Source organism: Rosa chinensis, chromosome 2, assembly GCF_002994745.2.
Source record: "Rosa chinensis cultivar Old Blush chromosome 2, RchiOBHm-V2, whole genome shotgun sequence".
Classification (NCBI taxonomy): domain Eukaryota; kingdom Viridiplantae; phylum Streptophyta; class Magnoliopsida; order Rosales; family Rosaceae; genus Rosa; species Rosa chinensis.
In genome coordinates, this window is record NC_037089.1 from 69075492 (window position 1) to 69089189 (window position 13698).

At 37.8% G+C, this 13698-nt stretch overlaps 2 protein-coding genes across 2 annotated transcripts; both read right to left on the minus strand.

Moving 5' to 3' along the window:
- Positions 1-1829: 1829 nt before the first annotated feature.
- On the minus strand, positions 1830-2859 carry LOC112189262 (transcription factor PAR1). Its single transcript, XM_024328554.2, has one exon. It carries the CDS (start codon positions 2770-2772, stop codon positions 2341-2343), a length of 432 nt encoding a protein of 143 aa, XP_024184322.1. The 5' UTR covers positions 2773-2859; the 3' UTR covers positions 1830-2340.
- Positions 2860-7499: 4640 nt separating this feature from the next.
- On the minus strand, positions 7500-13230 carry LOC112186873 (mitogen-activated protein kinase 20). Its single transcript, XM_024325416.2, has 10 exons — positions 12617-13230; positions 11234-11642; positions 10845-10972; positions 10659-10718; positions 10145-10294; positions 9874-10029; positions 9509-9720; positions 9304-9405; positions 8522-8688; positions 7500-8430 (listed from the first exon to the last, which is right to left on the minus strand). Exons 1-10 carry the CDS (start codon positions 12638-12640, stop codon positions 7982-7984), a joined length of 1857 nt encoding a protein of 618 aa, XP_024181184.1. The 5' UTR covers positions 12641-13230; the 3' UTR covers positions 7500-7981.
- Positions 13231-13698: the final 468 nt, after the last annotated feature.

The following is a 13698-nucleotide window of genomic DNA, read 5'->3' on the forward strand; positions in this document are numbered from 1 at the left end:
TTATGTTGTTGGGAGATTAAGAATGAGAACAAACTCGCTAGACAGACTAACAATCATTCATTTGAGTCAATTTCTATTAGAAGATATTTGAGCATTAAAGAGACAGAGTTATTATCTTGTTTTGTGTTAGGGCTGTATTTGTTTTGTTTTTTGTTTTTATATTTTGTACATGTTAGGAAATCTTTAAAAGTCATTCATAATAAAGTATATAGATTTTCATGAATCAATAAAAGTCTGTTGCTAAAATCAATGGTTTTAAGAAATTCATAATAGTCTATCAATTTTTTAAAGAATCTGTAGATTTTTTAAAAGTTTGTCATTTAAAAAAAGTCTGCACAAATCCAAATACAATACACCCCCTAAATACACCAGACTTTTAAATTCTATAGATTTCTTTAAAAGTTTCACTAATTCCATATACAATACACCCACAAGGACACACCAAAAATATTGGACCAAAAACCAAGCTTGGGCCTTGTTTTACCTCTCCCATCATCCCATGTATTGATTGAAAATTGAGATGAAGTAAAGAGAGTATCTATGATTCATTGGAAAATTTTCTTTTCAAAATTGGAAGTAAGTTTGAATTTTACAGCCTCTTGCCAGAGTTTACAGGTTGTCCAAGGCCAACATTTGTCTGGGCTTCTTATCAGTTTTCAGTATATAGCCTTAATACCATGAATGTTCCATGAGGACCACCTGCCATGGCAGTGCTGCTTTTCTGTTAGACAACAACACTTTTCCTTTGTTTCTTCTACAACATCCATCTCTCTCACCACTTTGAGTCTCTCTCTCTGTCTCTCTGTCTCTCTCTCTCTCTGTTCTAGTGCCCAAAACCTTACACAGCTTTAAAAAGCACCAAAATGCACCCAACTCACTCCTCAGTGCTACCCAACTACCCCATAAAGTTAACTTCCTCATATGAAGTGTCAAGTGGTGCTAAAGAAATGTTTCCAAACCTTCTCTCATTTGGATCTTGTATTGGCTCTACTCACATTGTGTTTTGAAATGGATGGGATGGGATTGGACGAGATTCAGTAGATTGCATTAGTGTTGTCCCTGTGTGTTTGGTATAATATGGTATTAGACTATTCTTCAATCTAATCGCAATAGTCAAATCTATTTAGGAACATGTTGAATTATCTGGCTTGGATTTTATCAAATCTTTGCCAAACACCCAAATGACAAATTCCACTTGCTTACCTTGACTAAATTGAAGGATCAAAGAAGGGTGTTTAAGAGCTAATTTGGAGTCTTATAGGGTTTTATAAAATTCACACAAGAATCTGATATGCATCACCAAAAAAGACACATGTAATCACACTTGTGGATTTTATCAAATCTTTGCCAAACACCCAAATGACAAATTCCACTTGCTTACCTTGACTAAATTGAAGGACAAAGAAGGGTGTTTAAGAGCTAATTTGGAGTCTTATAGGGTTTATAAAATTCACACAAGAATCTGATATGCATCACCAAAAAAGACACATGTAATCACACTTGTGGATTTTATCAAATCTTTGCCAAACACCCAAATGACAAATTCCACTTGCTTACCTTGACTAAATTGAAGGATCAAAGAAGGGTGTTTAAGAGCTAATTTGGAGTCTTATAGGGTTTATAAAATTCACACAAGAATCTGATAAGCATCACCAAATAAGACACATGTAATCACACTTGTGGATTTTATCAAATCTTTGCCAAACACCCAAATGACAAATTCCACTTGCTTACCTTGACTAAATTGAAGGATCAAAGAAGGGTGTTTAAGAGCTAATTTGGAGTCTTATAGGGTTTGTAAAATTCACAAAAGAATCTGATATGCATCACCACCAAATAAGACACATGTAATCACACTTGGAGACACCAAAAATGCATGCAACCTAAGACTGCCAAATACAAAGAAGAGATTATCATTGTCTAATCACAGCTCCATAGGCCTTGAGATAATCAATCAGATCATTTCTGAGACAGGGTCCTTTTCTTGACCAGAAAATTTGAAAAGGCGCATAATTATGTGATGAACATATTATGCAGCTCATTCATCCAAAATCCCAACAGTCTTAACTCCCTACACCATAACATCAAAAGGTAGTGATTACATTAATTTCTTTAGTACTAGCTAGCAGAGAACCTCCATCTTTAATTTCCTATTCATTAGCTCATTACATATATCAAAAAAAAAAAAAAAACATTATGAGAGTAGAAAGAGAAGAAGAAGAAGAAGGTACCCATTAACCCACTACTTACCCAACGAAGAAAAATTAAAAATTGAAGAAGAAAAAAGATTGATTCGTTGGTCTCTCATGAAACCAATTAAGAACCTCCCTCCCTCCTTACTCAAGCTCCAAACTTTTTCTTCTCCTTCTCCAAACCCTCAAAAAAGGTTGCAAGGGCTTTCATGGCTTTGAGCTGAACCTGCAAGGTCATAATGTACCCAGCAGTCTCTTCAAATAGCTTGTCCACACCAAGTGACTCACCTCCGGGTACAATCCTCTGCAATGCCTCTATCTTCCTCTCTACCTCCTCCCTATCATCAGCAGCTTCCTCCTCACCACCATGAGCCTTTACATCTTTTGGGTTTTTCTGAGAAGTAGTAGTACTAGTCTTCATGCACTGACTGTCTCTTCTTGCTTTGATTCTTCTGCTGCTGCTTGATCTTGCTGCTGCGTGGGATTCATGCAGTGCATTACTGCCCATGTGGGTTTTTCTTTGCTTTCTCTTCAATGTGGGTTTGGGTATCTGGGTCTGAGATTTATTCTCGATCTCCATGGATGTCTAGTCTGGAAAAAGAGATTTGGAGGAGGAGGGGTTATGACTTTGTGAATGAAACGAAGGGTGTGAGTGTGAGGGAGTGAGTATGAGGTTGGCGTTAAATTATTGTTGAGCTCTAGAAATGTCAATGCCAACGAAGCATGGCCCGCTTAGTTTTGGCTTCCCAAGCCCTGGTATGGGTTTTGGACTCTAGCGCTGTGCTGCTCAAGTCTACTCAAGCGCGTCGTCTTGCTCGCTCTAGCAAAAGATTAAAAACTAACGACAAAACGAAATTTAACCCTCTCATTAACCTTACTGTTCATAAAATCAAAATAACCAAAGTATTTTCGAAACATTTAAGCACAGGCCGGGTCACTGTGTAATATTGGTTTTTTCATATTAAATAAAAATGATTGACCTCCTCCGACTAAAAAAAAAGGAGTTGTGAATATATTTCAACAATAATATTGCCTCTAAAAAAGTAATTGTGGGTATTAGTATCTACAATGGTGGAGTTGCACAACCGGAATAATTGCTCACTGAACAAATGTAATTACATTATTTTTTTTCGTTTAGTTCACAATATCTTCACAGGTAAATCTACATCAAAAAATAAATAAATAAATTGTGAGCATCGCTATTGCCATCATCAAAGTTAGCACACATGAAAATCAATTATGACCAGGTCCGTAAAGTCACTTATGATTACAAGACCATCAACAACCAAACAAACGACAAACCGAAAAAATAATTATTTTAACAAAGTCTCTCATCATTCAAAAATTAATGACTATAAATAACAATCAACGAAATATGACTTTTATAAATAAAAATAATAATAATATCTGAATATTACTTTAATTTCTTTTTCAACACAATCCCACTGTAAAAGTAATTACCGAAAAGAGAAAAAGAAGGTGGTGGGGGAGCAGTGAAACGCGCAGCGGTGGGAGAGAGGGAGAGGCGAGTGAGAGAATCAGGGTGTGGATCGAGAGGAACGGGGTGGGGGGCCCACGGTACAAAACAAAGGCAAGAGCGAGCACATGTGATCACATGATTTTCTTGAACCTAACACCCCCCATGTGCTCCTCCTTCTTCCTGTGATCTACATCACTACCCTTGGCATGGTCGCCACGTGTCTCCCACCAGGACCCCACCCCTTGAGCCCCACAAAACACAAATCCCGTTTCCAATTTTCAATTTTTCACCAGTTACTAATTAGAAACAAACGAGGTGAGAGTCCCTTTGCCGGTTTAAGGCACCACAGGTCTCAGTACCGCCATGTTCTGTTCTCAAGTCATCGGAAGATTGTCAGATGGTCCAATCAACAGTTTAATATTAATTGTGGTCAATTCTATCAATTATTACTGTATCTTCAGGAACTTTGGTTCGTGTTATTGAATCAATTAACACGTTAATCTCTTCTATTTCAGGTAAGGGATGCGTAGTTTTAGTTTCATGATTTCTTATCGCGAATATCTTATTAGATGTTGCGATTGCAGAGAGATTGTAGTTGTAATTTACGGAATGAAATTTTATTGGATAAAAAAAAAAAAGAGAAAATGAGGTGAGTTGATAATCCTGTATTATCACGAATTTGCAATTCGAACTTAGAGTCCACATGTTGTATCAATAATTTAATGTTAATTGGTTCACTAAAATCATCTTTTTATTTTATTTGTCTAAAATATAGTTGTTGTATTTGAATTGGATCACCACTGTTCTAGGACCGCGTAATAATTACTGGAAGTGAAGTGAGGTGTTAAGCGAAGCGACGGGTGAGGTTGTAAATGGAGAAGTAGTGGTGGTGTTTCCAAGGAGGAAACCAGCGGAGGTTGATTGTGATCTTGAATTAGATCATCGTCATCATCGGGATTGGTAGTGTTAGTGTTAGGGTTAGAGAGAGAGAGAGAGAGAGAGAGAGAGAGAGAGAGAGATTTGGTTTTGTTGGGCATATGGGGCTCCATGTGATCAGAGCCCTCCTTACTCCCTTGTTTCGATCTCCTTGTTTCTTCTTTGCTGTCACATTCACACACTACATCCTACACCACACTACAGCCTGTTCCTCCTTCTTCTGCTTCTTTTTTTTTTTTTTCCTCTTTTTCTTTTCTTTTATTATAATATTCTAGTTATGAATTCCTACCTCAAAGCATTTCTTGGATCACAATCAGTCACAATCGGATCTCTTCCCGCATCTAGCTTTGAGTTTTTTTTTAATAGTTTACTCCCTTCTTTTTTGTCTTATAAAATAAAATAAATTAGGGGGGAGCCGTACTTCATCCAAGTACAATGTTTGCAGGTCAGGCTGTGAGTTGTGACCTAATCTCAGATCCAAAAAGAGTTGTGACCTAGTTTCGGATTTTCTTGAATCAGTTTTAATAAGAACAAAGACATCATCTTTGACATAATTTAGTACAACACATGCGATCATGTAAAGTAAATGTATCATCACTTAAACTGATATTGATAAGTTGTCTTAACATACTTACAATTGTATCATTATTATTTTTTTCTTCAAAAATGAATCGAGTCGCATATGTTGATGTGCATATTCGCACCAAATTGGCAGCATTGATGTCTGGGATTGTTGAGAAAGCCATGGCGGACTGCGGTAAAACAGATTCCTCAAGTACCAGAGCAAGAATCATCATTTTTCATATAGTTTAAACCAAGCAGGCCAAAAAATCTACATACATCTCATCTCATCTTCGATCATGATGTGAAACACCAAAACCAAAACATTAATGCTAGATTAGACCAATTGCCCCTTCTCCTGGCAACTTATCTTCGTCACAATAGAGTCTTGCTTTTATTTATGGAAAATGAACAACGAGTTAGTTAAGTAGTAGATAACGACAACTAGTTTAATAATTTTTGTAGTGAAATATCAAAAATTTATTATACAATATCATATTATAATATAGGCATATTGTTGAACATTTTATCCCCGTCTCTATCTCTCTGAATAAACAAAGCTTAAAGAGAATTAAAAAGGAACAACCATGCATGAAAGGAAAATCATCAAGAGATATTGCATATCAAAGAGTAAATGAGGATCAAATGAGTGTGTTAAGAAGGGAAGAGGAGAAGAGGGCTGTATGTGGCGTGGAGAAGGGACCCTTATGATGGGTGGTTATTGGGACAAGGCTTACGTGCAAAGAGGGTCCATGTGTACAGCAAAGTAGGGGAGTATTGAATAATGATATGGCATGGAACTATGTGCACCCATTCCCCCCTTAATAATTATAATCACAAGAGAAAAGTGATATTTCTATCTATCTATCGAAGAGGATTTTAGCATCATGGACATGCTTGCTGCAGCTGCTGTAATGTGCATCAGCGAAGTGTAGTTAATTCTTGTGTGCGAGAGTCAGGGAAAACTATTGCTGGATGCCCATCGCTCTAACTCATTTACTTCCCAGTTCCCACCTTTCCTCCATCAACAACTGTACAAATACTGATATACATGTCCATCCCTGGTGTTTCTTTCAACTTGGCTTAGTGCTCCGGGCATCTCCCAACAGTTAACATGATGGGATGTTTTTGATACTTCTTGCTATTCGGTGCCCTAAAATCCGTAAAATCTGCCTTGGGACTCGGGTTTGGTAGGGTTTAGCCGTTTAGCAAATGGCTAAATAGATATTGTGAGACTGTTCAGACTTTGAACTACATGGGAGCAAATTGTGGACGTGGTGGTTCCTATTAACCCTCGATTGGTATGATTTAGGAGAATATCTTGTGTCAGATCGCCTGACCAATTAAGTGGTCATTTGGTCAGGAAGCCAATCTCAAAAGGACTTCTAACCAATGGGAGCAAATTATGAACATAATGATTCCTATTAACCATTGGTTAGTATGATTTAGGGAAGTATCTTATGTCAGGCTGCCCGACCAATTAAGTGGTCATTTGGTCAGGAAACCAATCTCAAAAGGAGTTCTAACCGATGGTAGCAAATTATGAACATAATGATTCCTATTAACCCTTAGTTAGTATGATTTAGGAAAATATCTTGTGTCAGGCCGTTTGACCAATCAGGAAAGAATCTCATATCTCAATTAACTACCGAAAAGCCCTGTAATAGTGATCTATTGCAATAACAAAAATCATGAAAAAATCTTATGTCCGGCGATAAATTAGCTGCCCTTGGTCATACCCTACCAGGGTAGTGTACGAGTTTGTAATTAACCCTTTTGTATTTAAATAAATTCAAAGAAATATATTTTTGCGGGAATTAAAATAACTATTTTTACTTGATCCAAGAAGCATGGGTCTCTGAGATGAGATCCACCTGTACCCTATAGCATTCATTTCCATTCCATGCATGTATCTTCCAACAAACAACCTAAGAGTTGAGCTTCCTACGAGGGAACAAAGAGGAGCACCAAAACAATCTTATCTTCCCTAAAACTTTATTCAGAGAACAGCAGAGGCACCCATAATGCCTTGCCTACGCTGCTTTGAGTCTTATGACTTCTGTTATGTGTCTCGAGTCGAGTCTTGACACTTCTCTTTCCATTATGTTTAGGGTTCAAATCCAGTTATATGTCAAATCACGTACGTTGGGGTTCCGTTGGCAGCGGAAGATTAGATCGGCTGGTTCAAATCCAGTTATATGTCAAATCACGTACGTTGGGGTTCCGTCGGCAGCGGAAGATTAGCATGCAATCACTAGATTGAAGTAAGAATATATAAGAGGCTAACTAACTTTTGTGCTAAGTCGAAGAAAGAGGATGGATATGATGAATGATGAAAGAAACAGATCATTCCTGATCCCCACAAAAATTAACTCCTCATAACTGATCCATTTACTTCCTTCACAGGACAACAGTGAGATTTAAGCTCTTTTTCCTTCAATACACCTCGTTCTACACCATGATAAACCTCATGGATATAGAGCCCACTTTTATGACATTGTTGCAGACTGAGGTACAGTTTTGCACGTAGTTATATTTCACGTACGGGCAGAGTGTTTCATTTTTGAATTTGAATGTATAATTTCACTGACATAGTCTCTTGTGGCAACATAAATGTACTTGTATCCAACACAACAAAAGAAAGCCGGCTCTTTTAAGCAAAGCGCTCCATCACCTGCTTTTGACCTCCCTTCGAGTGCTTATCCATCCCGTTTCCTACACGACTGGCTCCATCTTCTTCCTCTGCATGATCTACTGCTTCATTAGGGAAACATTTCTACGATTGATCACCCAACTGTGTCTAAATGCTTCCCTAGTACATCCTTGACATGCCAAACTGAACAGTTCCAACCTTGCGGTGGGCAGCTGCAGTGGCAGCAGCAGTACCAATCCCACCATATGGAACCTTTGACTGCAAGAAGTTTGTGTCAATAGCAATTCGGTCATCATGTTCCACCTTGTTGACTCCCACCCGTGTCATAAAAAATGGGTTTGTGTCAATGTTGATTGCTACATCCGGTGCTACTTTTGTTGCCATGCCACACTGTGCAGCTTGCTTGGACTGCGAGGAAAAGTCTCTATTCACTTCCACTGCAGACCTTTCTTGACTTCCACCACTGGGTTTCCGGTAACAATAAGACGGAGGAACAGCCTGAGGGGGCAGTACTGTACTTCTAATAAGCGTCCTTCGGTCATAAGCATCTTTGACAATATTTCCATTCTCATATGGTACAACAGGACCAACAACTCTACCGGGTTTAGCTGGATAAGTAAAACCAAATCCAGTTAAAAACTACATCGAAGCACAAGTAAATGGAACAGCTACAGATTCTTAAAGAAAGTTATTGAGTACCTAAGGGAATTCTTTGTGGTGCTTGCATGGTTCGTGATAGATTTACATGTATTCCTTCTGTATCCCTTGAATTCTTGTATGCCTCCTCAGCGTGTTTCTGATCTTTCAAGTATGCATAATTTTGTTGTTCCTTAGGGGGAACCGTATTTGAATGTACAATTGTAGACCTGTCAACATATAATGAATTGTGACTTGTCATTATAGCCCTCAACAGTCTAATATAAATCAAACATGCAGCCATTTCAGAGCTGAAGACATCCTAGAATTGCAAAAAAGGCTAGAGGGACAGACTTATTAGGCTAATTAGTGAACCCTCACACTACCTAATAAGGAGGTGTCTCTGAAAATGGGGCAGTAATCGGATATCCTGTGACGAAGCCCTCACAAAAAAACTTAACTCAGCTAATTATAGGCCAGCCTTGTACTATCACCATGGTTACGATGCAGCTATTTCAGAGCTGAAGACATCCTAGAATTGCAAAAAAGGCTAGAGGGACAGACTTATTAGGCTAATTAGTGAACCCTCACACTACCTAATAAGGAGGTGTCTCTGAAAATGGGGCAGTAATCGGATATCCTCTGATGGAGCCCTCACAAAAAATCTTAACTTAGCTAATTATAGGCCAGCCTTGTACTATCACCATGGTAACTATGTTGTACTATCACCATGGTAACTATGTTGTACTATCACCATGGTTACTATGTATCAGTACTTGACATACATAACTTGGTTAGAAGCTTGTTAACATTTGAAGACATAAACAAAAAGGATGATATTTTACCTAGGAAGAGATACATGCTTTCGTTCAAGTGGAATAACTGGGGCACTTTTACCACTATTTTCCTCCAGATGTGCAAACTGCTTCCGGAATTGATCAACAGCACTGCATACAAATAAACACAAAATCAGGAATGAGGTAGGAAAAAAGGACCTTAATCAATCTGTACCACAATGTTTTTATTGAAGATAACTATGGCTGCTTGAACCTTGGATAGAGAAAATTAGTCCTTTCGGTTCCATTTATGTAGTCTTTAAGCAATTGAGGATGGTACTCCAATATTTCCCGAAAAATAAGCTCCCGTATATCCTCCTTTGTGACCCTTCTCCTCTCAAATTCAAACTCCATCTTCGTAATTGGCTGGCATGAAGGCTCCCTCTCTATTTTTGAGAGTCCCTTAAAATAAGGATCAGCCAGTGCCTGGTAAAAGAACAAAATACCAAATTAACACTTTGATGATCAAAGTATCTACATAAAAGTACCAACTAGATTAATCACACATGATTTGCCAGCAAATAGCACTGACATGCACATAGGAGAAAACACAAGGATGATGGATATAATATGACCAACCTCTTCGGCAGTTGGTCGGTCCTTAGGATCGAAGGCAAGCAATCTTTGCAAAAGCCGTAGTGCTAAAGGATCAGCATTTGGAAATTTCTGTGCAAACGACACAGGTTGCTTTTTTCTCATACTTGTTAGGTATCTCCTTGCCTTATCGTTTCGAACCTGGACAATAAAGCAGATTGCTATTATTACAAGCATATCTAGAGGATAAAATTGTAAAGAAAAACAAAAAGGAGCGATAGAAAGCATAGTATCAGAAAAGTGAAGTTTTCTATACCCGAGATATGGTATCCAATGAGGGTGTTCCAAGCAGATCAGTCATCAAATCCAGCTGGTGAACAACATTCTTTCCAGGAAAGAGGGGCTTTCCAGTTAATACTTCAGCAAAGATGCAGCCTATACTCCATATATCAATTGCAGGTGTATACTGCATTCATATGTTTTCAGAAATTGAGAAGTAGGAAAGAAAAGATACCCCACAACTACTCAAGATTTAGATCATACTAGAAAGTAAATTTAAAAGTGCAACAACAATGTATTGATCTCCTTATTCACTCTTCCATCTCAATACGAGGGGAAATAAAAGACTCAGCCATCTTTCTTTAAAAGAAGAGGATATTATCACCATATCAGCATGTCATTACCATAGGAAATACAAGCTGAAATACAACCATGGGAAAAGGAATATGATGATAGCAAAGATACACCTGGTTACTAGATTTAAATCAACCTACTCATAACCCCACGCCTTGCTGAAGCTAAAAAGTACGAAAGTGTGTGTGAAGTTCTACCTTAGAGAAAAATGATCCGCAAAGCTCTGGAGCTCTATACCATCTAGTTGCAACATAGTCCTGTAGATGCCCCATTAAAGGTGAAGTATTAGCATATAACTAAGATGTTAAAAAATCTTACCAAATGCTATATAAACATTGCTCTATAAAAAAAAAAAAGACTAAATAACATCACAAATTAAATACCGTCCAAAATATTGTTGTAGGTGTATCATTGAATGCAACTCTCGCTAACCCAAAATCACAAATTTTTAGCTTGCAATTTGCATTTGCCAATATGTTCTTCGGTTTCAGATCACGATGGTAGACATTTGCTGCAGCAAGTAGCTAAGTATTAGTCATGCCCCAAAATCAATGATATCCCATAAAAATAAAAAATGCGAGAGGCTAGAAAAGGAAGACATCAAGACAAATGAGAGGCCAAGGGAAGATAGAAGAGAGGTTTTCAAACACAAGGTACAACAACAATAAAAAAAGAAAAGCTAAATGCAGCAGAGAGTCAATCAACCACTAGAAACACAGAGTACAAAACCTATCCAGTTGAAACAACAAATAAATTAGCGAGCAACAATTACCAGTGTGAATATACTTAAGTGCACGAAGCAGTTGATAAAGAAAGAACTGATAGTGCTCTCGTGTCAGATCATCATTAGCTTTGATAACTTGATGAAGATCTGATTCCATGAGCTCAAAAACAACATATATATCTTTAAAGTCTCTTCTAGAAGGTGGCAGCATAATGTGTTTAATTTCCACAATGTCAGGATGTCGTAGAAGCCTGAGAAGCTTTATTTCGCGAAGAATACGAGCAGCATCAGATATATGTTCAAATATATCATGTATTTTTTTTATTGCCACTTTTTCATGTGTATGAGTATCTATTGCTGAGCAAACAACACCATAGCTTCCTTTTCCAATAACTTCCTGAATTTTGTATCGATTGGCATCACCATAATCAGAGAAGAACTCCATCTCTGTTGAATTCTGTAGCATTGAATCCCAGATCAGTATACAGTATTAACTGATGCACAAACAATAATACAATTTATATATCCTCAGATAGCATGCAATCAATACAATCCATAAATATACTAAAATCCTAATTTGCTAGTTTGACCGTGCATTACCATCCCTTCCGAAAAACCACAATTCATGTTCTTAATCAGAGACTTTAAAGGATAATTTTCAAAAGTCCTTGAAATCAACTTTAAATAGATAGAAATAGAATGAAAACAAAAAGGGTAAAAGATGAACAAAAACGTCAAATTCCTATAACTAATTGCAGTTTTGGAATTGAGGATACCAATACCAACTCATTCATTCTTTGTTGAACAAACTAAAAGATAGCCAAAAGGAAAACTAAAATCAATGTCAAATAGAATGAGGGAGAAAATCAAGACAGGAGAGAAATGTCACTTTAGTAGACACGAATCTAGTCAAACAACAGAGAGAGAAGAGGGATCAATGTAATTGGCATGTAATGCGCTGGAAAGAAAAGCATAAGCATAAAATTCCAGGAATAACAACCATTCCAGAATAAGAATGGAAACCGTTATCCATTATGACTGTTACATTCATATCTCAGAGCCAACAGCACCCTTTTTCTTTTTTTTAGCCTAATCAAAAGGGAGTTGAAATCTAATAGCACTTATAAATTCTTAAAAATCAGAAGATGCATCACTTGATCAGCAAAGCAAAGAGTTCAGAAAAATCAAAACTCAACGATCTACCGTTTCAATCCTCAATGGTCCGAAAAATCAAAACTTTACCAGGAAAACAAACACCTACAAATCCAATTATGCAAATTTCACACATAAAATGAATCATGACACGTTCCAGTGATCAAAACATAATTAGAAAGAACACATAGAAACCGAAAACTACCGCCTACAATCACCAGCACTGGGATCACATACGAAATCAAGAGACAATCAAAAGCAACCAAATAAAAAACTCACCTTCTTGCTGTGATCCTGCTGCATTATTGTGCGAAAACCAGACCTCCAAATCTCGAAAAACTGAGCCAAAAAAACTCACACCCAGTTGAGATCAAGCACAGCAAAACCAAACCCAGTAGTCACTCGTCACAAACACTCAGCCACATTTGCCCCACCTACCTCTGCTCCTGATCAAAAGCCCGGAATCCCGCCTTATTCTCAAACCCAAATCCCTGACCCAGCATAGAACCCAGAAAACCAAATCCCTCATGCACTTGAAGACCTCCAATTCCAACTCCAACCCCAAAATCCCAATCACTGAACAATAATTAGACCACCCACCAACTACCACCATAAATTAGCATCCAGCGCATAAAGCTTAAACATTTCGCAACACAGACCCGAAACCCACAACTTAAAAACCACACCCTCTTCCCAACTTGACTTGGGTTTCCCGAGAACCACAAGAAAAAAAACAGAACAAGAAGAAGAAGAAGAAGCAGTGTTGGAAGCAACAGAGTTTGTATGTACGCTGCAAGATCTGATTTTTACACCGACAAAATGGGTAGAGACTCCTCAGTCCTCAGAGAGAGAGAGAGATTATAGAGCGGAACAAATCTAGGGAGAGGAAAGCTAAAATGGATGGTGTGGTGTGCTTTCGTAATCGTATATATTTGCAGATACAAAGCGTATAGATACGGATAAGGATCAACGGGAAAAAGGGCAGTATAATTAATTACGAGCAACTGCAAAGGGTGGTTTCGGATTACTCGTGTGGTGCCAGAATGGCAGATTCTTCTTTTTGCGATTCTAATTAATCTTTTGCGACGTACGGTTTCATTCAATTGTTGTTGTTGTATGTGAACAAAATTAGCGTCGATTTTATTCCTAAATTTAAAAATTAAGTTGCTCGATTATTCTTGAATAAATTACACTCTTAACGGATCTGAAATCCGAGTGTTTGATAGATTACTCAATGCCAATTATCGAGCACAATAACATAGATGTGGCGGGATTTGAGAGGGAGAGGAGGGGCAGGTTGGTGGTTTAAGGGAGTAGGCTAAGGTCTACAATGTGCCACATAGCTATAGAAACTAAATTGA

Excerpts from the sequence above, each read along its gene's own strand:
- LOC112186873 (XM_024325416.2), bottom strand. The coding sequence starts at position 12,640 with ATGCAGCAGGATCACAGCAAGAAG. Across the intron at positions 9,406-9,508 it reads ACTAATTTTCTCTATCCAAG|TGCTGTTGATCAATTCCGGA; the intron begins GTTCAAGCAGCC and ends ATTTGTATGCAG. Across the intron at positions 8,431-8,521 it reads ACCACAAAGAATTCCCTTAG|CTAAACCCGGTAGAGTTGTT; the intron begins GTACTCAATAAC and ends TTACTTATCCAG.
- LOC112189262 (XM_024328554.2), bottom strand. The coding sequence starts at position 2,772 with ATGGAGATCGAGAATAAATCTCAGACCCAGATACCCAAACCCACATTG.